The sequence below is a fragment of the Mirounga angustirostris genome, unplaced genomic scaffold (genome assembly GCF_029215605.1).
Source record: "Mirounga angustirostris isolate CCGP_5_RB_7025 unplaced genomic scaffold, mMirAng1.0.hap1 SCAF_2, whole genome shotgun sequence".
Classification (NCBI taxonomy): Eukaryota; Metazoa; Chordata; class Mammalia; order Carnivora; family Phocidae; genus Mirounga; species Mirounga angustirostris.
The window spans coordinates 126,238,050-126,258,026 of record NW_026991710.1 but is presented as its reverse complement, the minus strand read 5'-3'; the positions used below and the strand labels follow the sequence as shown (position 1 = coordinate 126,258,026).

At 33.4% G+C, this 19,977-nt stretch overlaps 1 protein-coding gene across 6 annotated transcripts in view; it reads left to right on the top strand.

The window, feature by feature from the left end:
• LRBA (LPS responsive beige-like anchor protein) overlaps positions 1-19,977 on the top strand; it is an 841,444-nt gene that overhangs the window by 753,941 nt on the left and 67,526 nt on the right. For all 6 annotated transcript variants that reach the window (XM_064585149.1, XM_064585150.1, XM_064585152.1 and 3 more), the window contains one exon: positions 4,717-4,884. In XM_064585149.1, the coding sequence (XP_064441219.1) occupies positions 4,717-4,884 (168 nt within the window). The remainder of the gene's footprint in view (positions 1-4,716; positions 4,885-19,977) is intronic.

Below are 19,977 nucleotides of genomic sequence, written 5' to 3'. Positions count from 1 at the left end.
AATATTATTAAATACATCTTATATTTAAGTGCATACCAGGTCAAGAGGGTTAGTCATTGATTTTTATTTTCTTCTTCAATACTTACAGCTAATGCATTTTGAATCTCAGGACTGAATCAGGTCTTCTGGAAGCCTGAGAAGGGAAGTGGTGGTATAGGTGTGCAGAAATGTGTATCTGGGTTACACAGACCTACTTCCTTCTGGTTATACAATTATATTTCTATACTTAAAGATTTGTAAATACTATTTGATCTTTTTTTTTTTTTTTTTTTCATAAAAATCATTTGTCCCATAGACACCAGTTTTTATTTGATGGCTTTTTAAAAATGGTGTTGTATGAGAACATTTAACAAAAGCATAAATAAATATTAGCATTAATTTGGGAATAATACACAAATAAGGTTTTCGGGTCTGGAGGTGAACAATTATCTTTCTTTTGTTAATTAAAATTGGTTTTCTTGATTTTACATAATTTTTACATTAGAGAAAATTTGATTGTTTGAAAGTAAAAGGAAATTGCTAGAGTATCTCTAAAGCGTACATAGATTAACAAACACATTATTAATGCCTTTTATATTAGAATTTTTACTCCAAGATAGCTTAGAATGTTTGGGAAAAAGCAAGCCATTTCTACATAAATTATCATATTTTTTGATTGTACTAGAGGAAACAAGAATAATTTTAAATAATTTTTTTATCAATAAATAATTCATTTCCTTAATGGGTTCGTTTCAGGAACCACATAGATTACATTCTTTCAATGAGATTTATTGTGGGACACATATTCATATATGTTATAATTATTTCTGACACAAGATTACACAAATGAGTTGTTTATGAATAATTTACTATTATCTTTATAATATTAAAGCTTGAATTTGTTGATGTTCTGCATGTGAACCAAACAAATGAAAGTTACTAATAAGTGTTTGTATTTGACATCTGTATACTGTACTTTTTTAGCATATCTCAAGTGTTTTAGTCTCTGTTTAATAGATCTCATTAAAAAAACAGATATCAGCCCCAAGACAGTTTGTCAAGACTAATATGAGTCCCCCTGGATTGCACTGACAATTTGTGTGAGGCTTCATATGATAGTCTTTTCATAGTCTTATTTGATCCTTAACAATTGGACATTAGTCACTGATTTATTTTATAATAACTCAGATGAGTTGAATATTACTGTATTGTGTTGGACATTTTAGTGGATTTTCTTTTTACAGATTTTACTCAGAGCACACATTGGATGTAAATGATGTATCCAGCCTGCTAGGGGAGTACTAACAATTGATTGGGTTAGGTTTGAGAGCAACATGGGAAGAATGTTACTATCCCCTAGCTGCAAACCGTATTTAACTCCAGTCTTAATGAAGACTGTCTGACCTAAAGGCTTTGAAAAATCACAAATGCTTAGCATTCCACTGTCATGTTTTTATTTTTTGTGACTAAAAATGTGGATATAAATATTTTATATCAAGTATTTTTTTAAAATCTTAACATATAAAAACATTTAAAGAATTTTTAATGTTTTATGATTTATATTTTTGAATTTCAAAAACACAAGTTATAAGATATAATCTCAGGGTATTCCATTTTGAATTATTTCCCTCAATAATTTCCTCCTGCTTGTCTTTACCTCTTACCTCAAGTCTTTGCTAAGTGCATTTGTTTATTATTACATACTTTTGGCTAGGCAGTTGTCATTCACTACTACCAAAGGGATGTTAAAGTCCTGAAATGACTTTGTACTGAGATGATTTCAAACCTTTCTGGAACTCTTATCCCCATAGCAGTTGTTCTTTTGGACCCCTTTTTAAAACTTTGGTAAATTGCAAGAAATGCTTGAAGACCACTACTGAGATTTTTAGTTCAGTTTTAAAAAATGTATTTAAAGTCTATCCATGAACTTCTGGAAAAGATTTTGCCAGTAATTCCATGAATTACTAGGCAACCCCTTAAGGCTTGACCAATATGACAGTGTTAAGGGAGGGGCAAACCATGACACTGTGGTCATCTCTGCATGTGTGTTTGAGGTGTAATGGGGGCATCCAGTGGCTTTCATTTCAGCATTTTTTTTTTTTTTAATTTTTTTTTTTCAGCATTTTTTGCTTAACATTCCGAGGTAGTATCAAGATATAAAGGTTTAAGCATCTAAATGTTACCAAGTTCACCATTTTGAATGTGCATAAAGAAGTAATCGACATTAAGAAAACACAATTCATTGTTTGATGACACATAAAATAAAATTGCCCTGGTTTTTAGAGCTTTGATATTGAGAAAATTCACTTGTACTTTATCATGTGCTGAGCCTTCTGGAATTTTATAGTCTCAAATCACACCACCACGGACACTCAGGAGACTCCTGACTGTTTTATCTTATTAAACAATTTTGAAATCATTAATTTTTAATTAGCTTGGATGCAGGGTTTTTTTTTTTATTGTTTCAATAGTGTGTGTATATGAAATAAACGTTTTTTATTTAAACTACTGGTGAGAGTATAATTTACATAAATAAGTGTAGGGTCTTTCTAAGAATACATACTGTGAGTTTGCTTCATATAGTCACACTTTTTTTGTAGACTCAGAGATACTACATGCTAATCTATTATAGTAGGGCTTTTCAGTAGTTTATTAACTCAGATTTTGAACATCTAAAAAGGTTGTAAGCTCAAAGATATGTATAGGGCCTTCCCTGATTGAAAGTTCTAATTAAGTGAATTGGAGAAAATTAACTGAAATTAGCTGTCAGAAAGTCACATTTAAATGAGTGATGAGCTAGTCTGGCAGTAAACATTTAAATGATATAAATTGCCATTTAAGTGTATGGTTTAATGTTTGTCATGCATTAATGTGACATGAGACTACAGTGACAATCAAGCAGCTTGCTCTAATTTGAACATATTTAGGGCTTTTGTGTGGAGTGCACTGCACACAAATTAAGACAATTGCTGTTTTTATGTGTCACTTTAAACATGGCCCCATTCCCCCATCCCTACCCAAGGCCCAAGTTAATGAAACAAACGTATCATTTTTGTGTGCAACTTCCATTAATAATTACTGAATTTTCAGATTAATTTTAAATCCATGTACTTAAAATAGGAATTTACTTAAAGTTATTACAAGCCTTTCTCTTTCTATTTCAAATAACATATGCAGCAGTTCTCTTAGCTATTTACTAAATTTATAAATATCATAAGTTTTGTAAGAGATGTCTAAAACAACTTTCACAGTTGAAGTTAGCTAAATATTTTTATTTCATTTCAGGTATACGTTGGAATATGAGAATTGCCTGGAGTTTTATTTACAGAATTATTTTTTACATTATATATAGTATGTGGTATACTGTGACATCCTCTTAAATATTAAAGGAAATATATTATTTGAATTCAGTTGTAAATATTTTTAATTCATAGGCACTTATTTTAGATAGGGACTTTTTTAAAGATTTTATTTTTTAAGTAATCTCTACACCCAACAGGGGCTCAGATTCACAACCCCAAGATTAAGAGTCACATGCTCCACCGACAGCCAGCCAGGCGCCCACATAGGCACTTATTTTAATAAAACATATACAAGTGTACACCTGTGAGCTAATAGGAACGTCTTTTGTCACAAGGTGGTTTATATCTTACTGGTTGCTTGCTATAGAGGTTATTCAATTTTGTTTTAAAACCAACAAATTTCTTTTTATAATATTGATGATGTAGCAAGCCACACCAAAAATACATCACAGCCATATACTTACTACACATAAAGTAAGTATTTCAATGAGCTACATCATCTGATACAATTTGATATACTTCAAATCGAGCTTCCCCATTTGAATTTTAGAGCTCTGTGATTTGAATAGCACTATTTATAGAAAATTAGTCCATAATGCTAAAGTTTTATGGTGAAATAATTTTGAAGAATTTTAAATAATACAAATCTGAACACTTTTATAAAAAGTATCTCCAGTTTTTAAAACTCTTTTATATTTATAACTTTATTAAATTCAGCAAACATTTATTAGTACTTACTGTGTTTTAGGTACAGTGCTGGTAACTGGGAAGGTAATGATGAAATTGGAAGTGGATTCAGCATTTCCACTGAATACTTGATTATATTCATTCATTATTTATTGGACACAAATAGCATCACATTTTTGATCTGGTTTGGTATTAATATCTAGAATAATAATTCAGTAATTATAATTCAGTAGTTATAAGTATGCCTCCAAAGATAAAATTTTTTGGCATAAAAACTCAGTTGAAATAGCTAAATAATTTGGTTATAGTTGTTGCAGTAGACAACAAAATGTTTATATCTAGAAAAATCATAAACATTTCAGGTGAATAATAAATGTGTAATGTTTTCACATGTGCTGTCCAGAGTAACCTTTACATTGCATCACCTCCTTTCTTTGAAGCATAAATTGGGTACCAGTCAGGCCCTGAGTTACCAATATGACCAAAATAGACCCAGTCCTGGCCCTCACAGTGCTTAAATATTGTAGAATAATACTGACACGTAAGCTATCTAAAACAATTCAGCGTGACAAGTGCCAGAAAGTTTCTAATTATAAACAAAGGAGAACAGATTCTGGTGGAAAATAGGACATCAGAGTCAGTCTGTTCACAGTAAATTTAGTGTAAAACTTTACTGCTTGTTCTGAATTTCTCTATATTTTAAAAGCTGAATTCAGCATAATAATATGATCTGTGCCCTTTTTTTCAGGCCCTGGAGAGTGAATTTGTTTCCTGCCAGCTTCACCAATGGATTGATCTCATTTTTGGCTATAAACAGCTAGGACCAGAGGCTGTTCGATCCCTTAATGTGTTCTATTACCTGACCTATGAAGGAACTGTCAATCTGAATTCCATAGCTGATCCTGTGTTGAGAGAGGTAAGTTATCTGACTGGATCTCTCGGGTATCTTTAGACTAGAAGGTACTGGATGTCATCTTACCCATGCTTTCATTTTGCTTATGATGAAACTAAAAACCAGATGCGTGAAGTGACTTAAGTAGAATAACCTTTCAGTTGGTGACCTAGCTAGAACTTGAATCCAAGACTTCCCTCCAACAAAACGTTTGAGTCAATTATAAAATGAGAGCTTTTTCAGTTTGAACGCATTCAGGGATCACTAATCATGTTTATAATTTTTATAACTTTGAAGGCTACTCACTAAAGTATTAGGAAAATTCCATCTCATTTATGCATTGTAAGCATGAATCTATTTAAATGTGATAAAACTCATATATAATACATAAGTCTGTCTGTAATCATATAGAAGTTAAGAGGAATAGTTAAGTAGGAAGTTAAAGTTAAGTAGGGAGGAAGTCCAAACCTTTCCTATGTCATCAAACTTGGTCTTAAAAGTTATTGAGACTTGATTATCTTTGTCATTTATTTTCTTAGGTAAAACACTCAAAAAATGGTTTTGATAAATACAGTATTCACCAAAAAGTCTATGTATAGCCTTGATAATTTTTTTTTGTATTTTTAATCTAATTATGCATCCTCCTAATGCTGTCATACATCATGTGCAAAAATTATAGGATTAAACAGATCACTTTAAGTATCTATACAATTTTAGAACAAGTGTATTTAAGAAACCAAGACTGATTCATAGACAATGTTTTATATCACTTTAAAGGAAACATTATCTGTGATGAGTAAGGCTTGCCATTTTTCACCAACATGTGATGCATCCCTTTTTAATTCTACTTATGACCTGGTATTTTGACAGTATATAATAAGGACATACTTAAATATATTTGCTGGTATATATTATTGTCTGGTTTATGTGCCAGATAACAGTACACAAACAGAAGCACCATGTATTAGATGTAATTTGTCTTAAATTGCACAAATTTTGAATTGTTATTTATCAGTTTAATTTAGAGCTGGATCAAATGAACTCGTAAAGACTTTTCTAATTTTTCAGTTCTTTGAAAATGTTCCTTACAAGGCCATTTTATTTTATTAGAGCAATAGCTGATTGCATGACACAGAATATACATACTTCCATATATGAAACTGAGGTTAGAGCAAACATACAAACAGTGTTACAAAACAGTATATAATTTCATTGTTAGAATAGAATAGCATAGGCCAGTTTCCTTTTTTAAAAATATTTGAACAGTATTACTTTGTTTTATAGATGTGCATAATTCTTCACCAAATACACCACCTATTTTTGGTTTTTTTTTTAAGTATTCGAGAATTTCTTTTTTTTTTTTTTTTAAGATTTTATTTATTTGACAGAGAGAGACACAGCGAGAGAAGGAACACAAGCAGCGGAGTGGGAGAGGGAGAAGCAGACCTCCCCACAGAGCAGGGAGCCAGATGGGGGGCTCAGTCCCAGGACCCTGGGATCATGACCTGAGCCAAAGGCAGACGCTTAACGACTGAGTCACCCAGGCTCCCTATTTTTGTTTTTTCATGTTCCCTTATAACTACTATAGGTGTAATTACTATACTGTATTATATACCTACGTAGCTGCTTTATGACTGAAATCACAGTATAGATTTGATTTTAGAATCTCCTGTTTTACTTAATATACCAGCATATTATTTTATATTGCTATATATAATTCTGTATAATTCTGTAATTTTAATTTTGAAATTCTATAATACTCTGTAGAGTTGCTATGAAGATATACTTAACACTTTCTTCCAATGTGGGATCCTATTTTTTTTTAAAGACTATTGATATGTCCAAGGTGATATAACTATACCTTCCTTGTCAGTAAAGTTTATCCTGCATTTGCATGATAAAGGATGGCTCTTAGCCTTGTGATACTGCTAGTTAAAAAGTGAAACATTTAATTAGCACGTTGTTTATAGAATGTAATTGGTTCTTTGTTTTATGAGGTTTTTTATTCCCCCTTTATCTATTTCACCCATTCCCCACACTCACCTCCCCGCTGGCAACTACCAGTTTGTTCTCTGTATTTAAGAAGTCTGGTTTTTTGGTTGTCTTTTTTCCTTTGTTTTTTTTTATTTTTAAATTCCACATATGAGTGAAATCATGTGATATTTCACTTAGCATTATACCCTCGAGGTCCATCCATGTTGTTGTAAATGGCAAGATCTCATTTTTTATGGCTAAGTAATATTCCATTGTGTGTCTATACCACATCTTCTTTATTCTTTCATCTACAGATGGACACTTGGGTTGCTTTGATAGCTTGGCTATTGTACATAATGCTGCAATAAACATAGGAGTGCCTGTATCTTTTTGAATTCATGTTTTCTTTGTTTTGGGGTAAATACTCAGTAGTGGAATTACTGCATCATATGGTAATTCTAGTTTTAATTTTTTTGAGGAACCTCTGTACTATTTTCCACAGTGATTGCACCAGTTTGCATTCCCACCAACAGTGTACAAGGGTTGTTTTTTTCTCCACATCCTTGCCAACACTTGTTATTTCTTGTCTTTTTGATTTTAGCCCTCTGACTGGTGTGAGGTGATATCTCATTGTGGTTTTGATTTGCATTTCCCTGATGAGTGATGCTGAACATCTTTCCATGTGTCTGTTGGCCATCCAGAAGACATTTGGAAAAATGTGTATTCAGGTCCTCTGCCCATTTTTTTTTTTAATTGGATTATTTGGTGTTTTGGTGTTGAGTTGTATAAGTTCTTTGTATACTTTGGATATTAACCCTTTTTTAGATATATCATTGGCAAATATCTGCTCCCATTTGGCAGGTTGCCTTTTCATTTTGTTGATGTTTCCTTTGCCATGCAAAAGCTTTTTATTTTGGTGTAGTCTCCATAGTTGAATTTTGCTTTTTTTCCCTTGCCTGAGAGGACATATCTGGAAAAATGTCCCTATTCTGATGTCAGAGAAATTACTGCTTATGCTTTCTTCTAGGAGTTTTATGGTTTCAGGTCTCACATTTAGGTCTTTAATTCATTTTAGGTTTATTTTTGTGATTGGTATAACAAACTATACACAGTTTCATTCTTTTGCATGTAGCTGTCCAGTTTTCCCAGCACCATTTGTTGAAGAGACAGTCTTTTCCCCATTGTCTATGCTTGCCTTCTTTGTCATAGACTAACTGACCATACATGCATGGGTTTATTTCTGGGCTCTTTCTTCTGTTCCATAGATCTGTGTGTCTTTTTGTGCCAGTACCATACTGTTTTGATTACTACAGCTTTGTAGCATATCTTGAAATCTGGGATTGTGATACCTTTAGCTTTTTTCTTCTTTCTCAAGGCTGCTGTGGCTCTTTGGGGTCTTTTGTGGTTCCATACAAATTATAAAACAGTTAGGAAAGAAATTGAAGATGACACAAACAAATGGAAAGATATCCTATGTTCATGGATTAGATGAACCAATATGGTTAAAATGTCCATACTATCCAAAGCAATCTACAGATTTAATGCAATCCCTGTCAAAATATGAACAACATTTTTCATAGAACTGGAACAAATAATACCCAATTTTGGCTCTTTGTTATTATTCTGGACTGACCACCTCTCTTCCTCACACACACTAATGATTTACCATATGGTATTTATAGTATAATGTAAAAGAGCACTGTCCAATAAAAATCACTTGTGAGTGATGAAAATAAATGGTCATTATATCTACACTGTCCAATATGGTAGCCACTAGTCACATGTAGCTATTGTGCATTTGAAATGTAGCTAGTATGACTGAAAAACTGAGTATGTAATTTTATTTAAGTCTAGTAATCCAAACTTAAATAGCCCATATGGCTAGTAGCTACCATATTGGACAGTGTAGATATAATGACCATTGGCTATCATATATCTTTGGTGACCATATTTTCTGAATCCAAATTCTAGGCATGTGGTCAGACAATAGGACAGTAAACATTTATTAAATTAACTTGGTAAAATAAAAATATTTGAATTTGGTTTTAGTCCATTTAGATATTAGATATGTAATTGAAATATATGTATAAATTAAGTTATATTTTTCTCCACTTAAATTAACATTTTAGGACTTCAAATAATGTTTTGTAGTAAAAATGTAGCATAAAATTTACCATTTTAACCATTTTTGAGTGTAATTCAGTGGTATCAAGCACATTGTTGTGCAACCATTACTACCATCCATCTCCAGAAGTTTTCCATCTTCCCAAACTGAAACTCTGTATTAGTTGAAACAGTAACTCGTGATCCACCCCCCACCTGCCCTTAGTCCTTGACAACCACCATTCTACTTTCTGTCCCTAGTATTTTGACTACTGTAGGTACCTCATAGAAGTGGAATCATACAATATTTATCCTTTTGTGTCTGGCCTATTTTACTTAGCACAGTATCTCCAGTGTTCATCTACATTATAGCGTATGTCAGAATTTACTTCCTTTTAAGGATGAATAATATTCCATTGTTTGTGTATACCACATTTTGTTTATCCATTCATCTGTTCATGGACATTTTGAGTTGTTTTCACCTTTTGGCTATTGTGAATAGTGCTTCTATAAACATTCATGTATAAGTGTCTGTTTAAATCTCTGCTTTCAGTTCTTTTGTATATATACCCAAAAGTAGAATTGCTAAATTATATGATAGTTCTATGTTTAGCTTTTTGAGGAGCCACCGTACCAAATAAGTTTTTAGTATTTATTTTTCAAGATCAACATTTGCTAAAGATTATTTAAAACTTTTGCTTTAAGTTTCCTTGGCTTCCTTCTCTTTTCCACAACCCCAAGTAGTTAGTTAATTATTAGCAAATTAAATTTTAACTGGAGAGTTTTCCACTCATCACACACAAATTTATTTTTATATTATATAAAAATATATATTAGATTCAGCATTCATTTAAAAAACATGGCCTATTATGTTCTAAGTATGGTAGGTACTCAATATTCTTGAAAGATAAATACAGTAGTTGCCCCCTTATCCGCAGGGGATATGTTTCAAGACCCCCAATGGATGCCTGAAATTGTGATAGTACCTAACCCTATATATACTATGTTTTGTCCTGTACATACATACTTACAATAAAGTTTATTTTATAAATTAGACACAGTAAGAGATTAACAACAATAACTAAAAGTAAAATAGAACAGCTATAACAATATACTATAATAAAAGATGAATGTGGTTTCTCTCTCTCTCTCTCTCAAAATATCTTATTGTATTGTACTCACCCTTCTTATGATGATGTGAGATGATAAAATGCCTACATGATGAGATGAAATGAGGCGAATGACATAGGCATTGTGACATAGTGTTAGGCTGGTATTGACCTGATGATGTGGCAGAAAGAGGGTCATCTGCTTCCAGACCATGGTTGATGACAGGTAACTGAATCCATTGAAAATGAAACCACAGATAAAGGGGGACTACTATATATTACTTCGTTACTTAGCACTATTCATATAAATATGCATAATTAATTCTTAAATTTTTTTGGATGTTATTAAAACAAATCTGATAATTTTTTATTATAGACATTCCATATCATAGTGCTAATTCTTATGATATAATGCAGTGTGATACAGTAGAATAAACAAACAAGCAAGTAAAGGAATAGACACATAGACATGAATTTAATTGCTGACCCTGATGCCTACTAGTTGTGTGACTTGGATTTTCCTGAGATTCTGTTTTTCCTCATACATAGAATTGGTATGAGTATGCCTACCCCTTAGATCAGATGGGGTATAATGCATGTACAGTACCTGGCATGGTACCTATCCCATCATAAGAATCCATTAAATGTTGGTTCCTTTCCTTATGTTGTTCTCTGTAACCCTCTGGGTTAGGAAACACAACCATAAAAAGAGTATGAATTACTGATTGCATCACAGAGAGAACATAAAATGCTAACAACACTAGATAGATTATCAGAGACTATTTCCCAGAGGACACATGCAGAGTTCATTGTAAAGTGAAGCAAGGAGAGAAAACAAGAATAGGTCATTAATTTATTCATTTTTTTAAAGATTTTATTTATTTATTTATTTAATTTGAGAGAGTGAGAGAGGGCACAAACCATGGGGAGGGGCAGAGGGAGAGGGAAAAGCAGGTTCCCTGCTGAGCAGAGAGCTCAACGTGGGACTCGATCCTGGGACTCTGGGATCATGAGCCGAGCCGAAAACAGATGCTTAACCGATTGTGCCACCCTGGTGCCCCAATTTATTCATTTTTTTAAACAACTTTTTACTACACCCAACTTATATAATAAGGTTAAAAAGTTGAAAGTCAAGTCCCTGCCCTCATCAGCTTGAGTTCATTGTCTAGTGTGGAAATATGGATAAGTAAACAATTATAGTATACTGTCATTAAATTCAGTATAGAGGTAAGTAAGTACACTGTATGTATGCACAAGGGTACACAATAGGCACTAACCCCAGACTGCCAGTCATGTTTTCTGGAAAATGAGAGGCTGCAGATTGAAATATAAATGAGAACATTGGGTAGAGTCATGAGCAAAGGGTATCTACACAGAACAAAGTGTATACACTTTCTGCACATAGGTGAGAGAGATCACGATAGGAGACTGTGATATATGTGCAATGAACCAGAGGTGACAAGGTGAGAGAGAAAGAGAGGAGCCATACCATAAAGGGCCTTTAATGCCATAAAAAGTAATTATAACTGCATTGGCATAAGGTAGTGGATTATAGGTTGAAGGTTAGCAACATAACCACATGTGTGTCTTAGGACCTATCTGAAAGAATATGGAAAAGATAAGAATTGAAAGGTACCCACTGGATTATTCTGAGTTGCTGTGTGATCTTACAGAAAGTAGCTTAGAAGGTAGAGGACTGTGCAGTGGATGGGACATAAGCAAGTAAACACAGTGAGAAAAGGAAATAATTGAAGGGAGGATAATCATTTTATTGAGATATAGTTCATATATACAATTCACCCATTTAAAGTGTGCATTACAGTAGTTCTTAGTATACTCACAGTTTTACAAGCACCACCACAATCTAATTTTAGAACGTTTTTATCACCACAAAAAGAAACCCATACCCCACAAGCAGTCACTCTGAGTTTTTTTTTTCTTTTTTAATGGGTAGATATTTGACCATGTTTCTGTGATAATTGGAAAGATCCAAAAAGAGGGAAGCATATCAAACATACGTGAAATAAAGCATGTAATAGACTACCAAGCTCTATGAGGAACAAGAAGGGAACAAAATCCAGGCCACAGATAGAGATAGGCACTGGACAGCATGGAACAATACTTCCTTGTCTGAGATTAGAGAGTAGAAGGTTACCCTGAGGACTGGTTTAAGTAAATATGCATGAACGAGGGGGAAAGACAACACGATTAGGAGGGTTTGTACCAAAGGTGAGATAGTATTTATGGAAATACCTAACATAATAATGATGGCTGCTTCATAGATGCTCAGTAATAAATGATTACTTTCTTTCCATTGCTGTTCTCTGTTCTCAACAGCAGAAAAGTAGGTATACAAAAAAGTTGACTGGAGAAGGGGCGTGTGTGTGTGTGTGTGTGTGTGTGTGTAGGTAAATATATATGGAAACAGAGAGAGATGGGGTTTTACCATGGGAGTATGGTGGAATATATAAAGAAGGATTGAAAGTGGAAGGATGATTGATGAAATTGTTAAAGGGGTGCTGTTAACTGGTACAAGGCTGGCTTGGATAGATGGGAAGGGGCTGATAAATTGGGACAGTTTATCGTTTCATTCACTTATTCAACAGGTAATCATATTGTTCAAAGTACTAAAAATACAGAGATGAGCTAGAAAGTCAAAGTTCCCTCCCCTCATGGAACTCACATTCTAATGGGGTGCATAGAAAATACGCAGTAAAGATTAATGAAGAAAATAAGACTAGGTAAGGGGATACAGAGTGACTTGTGAATAGGGCACTACTTCAGAGATGTTGCTCACAGACTGCCTCTCTATAAACACTGCTTCATTCCTACTTTGAGATTGGAGTAAAGTATACACAGTGACCCAGGAAGGCAGCTCCTACTGCTCTAACCCTGGCCCGCCATGTGTCTGTAACCCCCAGGCCTGGGCAAGCCTCTAAGTCTTGTCACAGCCTCCTGCTAGTTGTAAAGCTCTCACTATTGCCCTCTTCCTCTTTGCTCCCTACCCCATCTCCAGGCTATCTTTTCTTCAGAATCTTGTTCCTCTAAGATGCTTTAACATCTCTAATATTAGTAAATTTGTGCATATGCTTGACTTATATTAGAATGTTATCTCTGTAAGATCATAGTAATGGGACCACAATAGATTTGTGTTTTTCTAGTATTAAAAGCAAACTAGACTTATTTCTGTCAGTAACTATAGTTTTACTTATTTCTGTTCACTACTATATATTTAGTTTAACTTGGAACACACAGAGGCAAGTTGTTTATGTACAAGTCATGTATTTACTTACTACTTCGGAAAAGCTTCATTTCTCTTGAGAAAGTTTTATTCTAGAGTGAATGGTTAATACATATGGCATAGTAAGTGATCATAAAAATAATCTCTCTATAAAAAAAGCACTAAACGATAGAAATAATAACCATAAGAGGGGGAAGAGTAATCAGAGAAACAGCCTGCAGCACATTAAACTTTTATGTTGTTTTTAATTTTTAGAAAACAGCTGGGTTATCAATATACAACTATGTCTACATCTGCATATATCACACACCAGAGAGAAGTATTTTTCAGGAAAATATACTATTTTTTTCAAATATCTGTGACCTCCAACTAAAAGATATATTCTTACCCTTAGCTGTTTATTCTGACAGACCTCTTTGCTCTTTATTTCTGTCTCTTTGATACTTTTTCCTTTTTCTCTACCTTTACTATTTTTCAATCTGTTCTATTTTCCAGCATTACATATATTCTCTTTTTTGTGCATTTTTTAAAAATTGAGGTACAATTGACATACACATCATATTAGTTTCAGGTATATATCATAATCTATATTTTTATGTCTAGCTAGCATCTGTCACCATACAGAGTTTTGAATTTTTTTTTTCTGTGATGAATACATATATTCTTTCATGGACAAGGTACACATAAATAAAAGTGGTTATTTTCTTATTGTTGATTCTGCTGAATTTGGTTTGACTTACTCACTTCTCTTCCTTTAAACGACCTTATCAAATCTTTCTAACACCATTTCAGAAAAACTAAAGTCAAGGAAAGAAGAAATTTAAAAAGAGAGAAAAATTATGATACTTGAACTCAGGCTCAGATATGAGTAAGAATAAATATTTATATTTTTATTAAGGAGAAAACCCTTCTAAAATCCAAATTCACAAAATAAATATGTGATGAATTGAATATTAATTATACAAATAATTTTTCTTTTCCTAAAAATGTAACATAAGTATTTTCCTTAGATATTTTCTTTAAATATATTTAGCATATAATTTTATTTACAAGCATAGTTTCTAGAACAATTTTATATTCTTATCCAGAATTCAACTATCAGTTTTAATATAAATGGTATTTGCTATATCCAAAAGTTGAGAACTCTGTTATCTAACTGTTAGTGTAAGACATTTCATTGATCAAGTTTTAGTAGGTCAGAAATAAGTTTTAAAATTTGTATATACAGTGATGTGCTCTGACTGAGTTGTATACACTATACATAGGAGCACAAAGGAGGAAAAGCCAACCCAGATTAGGGGAGTAATAACTGCCTAAACATAATCCTTAAGAAATGAGTTAAGTAGACAAAGCAACAGAATGGGTAGGGGATTCAAAGCAGAGAGTACTAGATGTGGGAAGGAGTATAGTATGGCTCTATGACTGGAAAAAACTATGTGGTAGGTGGGGAAGGTATAGGAAGTTGGTGATCAATAGCAGCTAAGTTGATGGTACCTCCAAAACATATTTGGAAATAATTTGTCTGTCTATCATTAATCTAAGCCACCATCATCATCTCTCCGCTGTCTAGTCTTAGTAGACCTGGTCACCCTTTTCTGCCTACAGTCTATTTTCTACACAGGTGCCAAAACGTTATTTTAAAAATGCAAATCAGATCAAATCAGTCCTTTACTTAAACCTTCCTATTTCACATTAACCATAGAATAAAGTCCAATTCGATCCACATGATCTGGCCCTTGCCTACCTCTCTGATCTCAGGCCATGCTGTTCCCTTCCTCATTCGTGTGTCCTGCCATACTGACCTTCTTTCTGTTCCTGATCATGTGACAGTTGTAATTGACTTCGCGCCTTTTTATGATGGTTGTTTTCTCTGATTATTCCAGAGTTTCACATGCTGGCTCCTTGTCATTTATTCCTCAACTTAAAGGTCATCACTTCAGTGAGGGCTTGCCTTCATACATGCAATCTAGTTATCTTTTTGATACTAAATTTAATTTAATTTAAAGCTAAAGAATATGGTATAGATGATACAGATTATTTGAAATCTGTTGAGACTTGACTCACAATGGACATAGTCAAGTTTCATAAATCTTTTATGTATATATTTGAAAAACAATGGGTATTTTACAGTTTTTAGGAGTAGAGGCCATTTTACAGTAAGACAATAATGATGTGAGGATAATTAGTGAATGTGATTTTTAAATTATTAATATGAGTTATTCTGTGCTATATTGGACCTTAAACTAAGCAATTCCATACTGCTATTCTTTTTTCAATTTTTTTATTCTCTTTTTATATTTTTTTTTATTTCAGCCCATTAAGCTACCAGTTCTTGCTTCTTGTACTATGTCAGGTATATCTGTCTTTTGGGCATCCCTCCTCCTACTCTATAATTCACTGTTTCTTAGATGCTATAGCCTGAGAAACCAGATCTGATAGGACTAAATTAAAGGAAAAGTAAATAGGTTTTGATTACTTTACCGGATACATAAACATAAACTACAGTAATCAAGACAACATGTTCTAGTGAAGGAACTGAAGTTCAGTAGAACAGAATAGAGCTTCCAGAAATAGACATATTATATATGAGCATATATGATAAAGGTGGTATTTTAAATCACTGGGAAAAGGCTATCTTGTTTAATATGTGATGTTGGGACAGCTAATTGTTTAGAGTATAAATTTACTTAGATTCCTGTTTCATATCTTAAAGTGAAAGAAATGACAAATGATTTACAATTATTTGTTTGGAATAAAGACTACGTTACAAATATAAAAGATGAAACTGCAGAACTTAAAAGATAATGTAGGTGAGTAGTTTTATAATCTTGAAATGGAGAAGGCCCATTTTATAAGTCTAATACCAAAACCAAAAATTATTAAGGGAATTGATGTATTTGGCTACATAAAAGCTAAGTTTGTATACATCCAAAAAACCAATAAATAACAAAATTTAGGAACAGATAATTCACAAAAGATGAAATATAAACCATAAATGAAAAGTAGTTCATCCTTACTAGTAATCAGTGAAATTCAATTTAAAATGCAACATTTTTGCCTGTTAGATTTTTTAAGATTAAAAACAATGAAAATCCTAATGTTAGTTAGAAAACAGATATTGTGAATCTCCAGTTTTTTTCTTCCACTCCTACTGGGAAAGGGGCCTGTTTTCACCTTAAAATCTCAGAATAGTTTCTGACAATTAAAAAAATAAATAAGGGCACCTGGGTGGCTCAGTCGGTTAAGCGACTGCCTTCGGCTCAGGTCATGATCCTGGAGTCCCAGGATCGAGTCCCGCATCGGGCTCCCTGCTCAGCAGGGAGCCTGCTTCTCCCTCTGGCCCTCCTCCCTCTCATGCTCTCTGTCTCTCATTCTCTCTGTCTCAAATAAATAAATAAAATCTTAAAAAAAAAAAAAATAAAAATAAATAAATAAATAAATAAATAAATAAATAAAAGAAGACAGCCATTGTCATATATTTGATGAGGATAAAAATCAATTTAATCTTTATAGCAATCTGTATCAGTTTTTTAAAATATTCATGCATTATTTATATAGAATTTTAACCAAAGGCAGTAATTGAAAAAGTATACAGAAAAGTATGTTAAGTTGTATAGTTTTTCATAATAGCAAAAGAAAAAAAAAAACGCACATAAATGTCTAGCAGTAGAGAACTGTTTGAATAAATATTGGTATTTCCATACAATGGGATGCTATACATCACCAAAATATTGCTATGGAAATGTATTTTGCCATATTACAGGGAAAAACATGTTAGGAACGTATAAAATACAAGTTTTAAGTGTGTATGTAGGCATAAGGACAAGTCTGGAATTATAGACCTCAAGATATTTATATGGCAATCTAACCAAAGATGGTCATTATCTTTGGTTAGTGAGATCATGGAATTCTTTCATTTGCTACTTTGTGAATTCTGAAAATTGTTTCTCTTTAAAATCAAGGAGAAAAAGCCAACCAGACTATAACTCTTTTTCTCTTCTGAGGAAGAAAAAGTCTCCTTTTGGAAATCTGAACAAGTGAAGCTTATCAACATGAAGATAAGGATACTGACTTTGCTTTTGGATATTTGGAGGTCTTTTATGATTACTTTCTGGTTTTTTGGCCATGTTCAGTGTTGCCAGGATTGTGATTTTGTATAATGATCTTCATGTAACTTTGATAAAGATGAAGGATTTACAATTTCTTAACTTTTTCTCACTCAGAAATCAGAGTACCTCTAATCGCTTATTTTGTTATTTGATTCACTGAGCTATGATTTTTTTCATACATTTTAGCAATTTGAGTTTATTTCTTTTCCTATCATATTTGAGGAGGACCAAAAAGGTCACTTCTACTTTTTTTTTTTAATTTTATTTTATTATGTTATGGTAGTCACCAGTCACTTCTACTTTTAGGGAAAATATCTTAGATATATCACTGTTAATTGGAGTTCTTGTCATCATTTTCTAAAATCAAGAAGGCTTTGGCCCAATATTCATGAATTCTAGATCTCTGGGTTCACTACTTAGTTGTGGGTGTGGGTGTGTGTCTACAATTAAATAGTTATATGAAGGGCTTTAAAAACATATTCAGCAAAGCAATGCATAATAACTATAAAAATTAAATAATTCAGAATTATAAAGTAAAAGAGTGGAAAGCCCCATCCCCAAATTTGTACGTTGTTAATGAATACCAGAGTCACATGCTAATGTCAGTTATAGCAGTTCCTATAGGATGTGGTTTGATATATACAGAAAAAAGCCTCTGCCACAGAATCTTTCACCTTTTACTGATGCTTAAAACTCCACTATTCGAGATAATTTGATTACACATCTTTTTTTTTTTTTTTTTAAGCAATCCTTTCCAATCATTCAAATGCTCCTTGTGCACAGGATTTGCTACTAGGTTTTGACAAAAGGGGAAGTACAGACATAGCACAGGGTCTGAGCCACCACTGTGTGAGGAGGGCAGGGCGAATCCCGAGGCATGTGAGAGGTTGGAAGAAGAGGTGGAGAGGTTGAAAGGCAGAAAAATACATTGCTCAGGAAGGTAGATGTTGCTCAGGAGCATTAATATGAATAATATTATCTGTGCTTTGTCATCTTGCACCTTTCCTCTGGAAGGGTCATTTTCTCCTTTACTTTTCAAGTAAATACACTGTTACTTTACATTTATGTAAGTTCAGAAATTAGTTCTTAATTTCCTTTTGAAAACGAATCTTGGCTCTATGTACATAGAAGGGCAGGGAAGAGGAGGAGGAGAACCATGATATTGCTCAGATTAAAGAATTATATACAGTGGGTCTCATAATGTGAAAGTAAAGTCTGAAAAATTTCCCTAAGTTATGTTTAATGTCAGTGGTTGGTTTTCGCTCTTCCAGATTTATCCTTCCAAATGCTGTCTTAGCAACACATAATCCCTCTGAGAAGGTCTGTTTTCCAAACGCAGCAGGAGCAGTGTGTAAGTTTACATGACCCCAGTTTCACGACAGCGGTAGCAAATCAGATATCTTATCCAAGGAAAAGCATTTTTGGCTTAGAATTCAATCACTTTCATGGTGGGAGTCAACAACTTGTTTCAGCTCTAACACTACTGCAGAACACTGGCCGCAGTGAATCTTTCAGGAAGCATAAACACAATTGGTATTTATAGCATTGTTAACATTTGTTAAATAGTTAGGGGAATGTCTGTAAGTCTGTTTTAAGCAGGTGGGGCAGGAATCTTTGTTGTGACTGCAGTGAGATTTAAGAGTAGGACAATAAGACAACACGATTACTCCGGTTGTAGCAAGAGAGTAAATTAGAAGTATTGAATACAGTAAGTTAAGATTTCATGCAGCCACAATTCAGAGTGTTACAAAAATAATTCTGAAGTATCTCTGGCCAGAAGTGTGTTACACAGATGGCACATTTGACACAGTGCAGGGCAGGAACTGTACAACGAAAAGCCAAATAAACAGTAAGGATTAGTCAAGTTTTAATTGAAAACCTACATAAAAAATACCTTGAAATTATGCCAGACTTTCTTGTATATCAAAACCATAATAATAAAAGTTTCCCTTAGTCAATTAAATGAACATCAAAGTTGTCAGTAAAGCGAATCTTTGTATTTTGCTAGTTATTATTGCATATTGCAGTCTTCTTAAATAGGTATAGCTAAATTACGCATGCAGGGATACAAAGCAAGCACAGGGTATTAATACTTTTATGAATTTTTTGCCCTGTCAACCACCCAGGGAATCCAGAGCCACTCTGTCATGCTGATGATTTCTGTCATGAACCCGTTTACTTCAGATACCATCTTCATTCTAAATTGAGAATGTGATGGGCGCCTGGGTGGCTCAGTTGGTTAAGCAACTGCCTTCAGCTCAGGTCATGATCCTGGAGTCCCGGGATGGAGTCCCGCATCGGGCTCCCTGCTCAGCAGGGAGTCTGCTTCTCCCTCTGACCCTCCCCCCTCTCATGTGCTCTCTCATTCTCTCTCTCTCAAATAAATAAAATCTTAAAAAAAAAATTGAGAATGTGAAAAGTAGTCTCAAAGCAAGTGACTGAATTTTGTTCTCTAAATTTTAAACTAAATATAAGCTTCTAGAAAGGGTAAGATGAAAAAAATTGCATAGATTTCAAAAATCTATATAAGATTATTTGCAATTATGACAGATTTCTAAATGTCCAGAATAGCAACATTAAA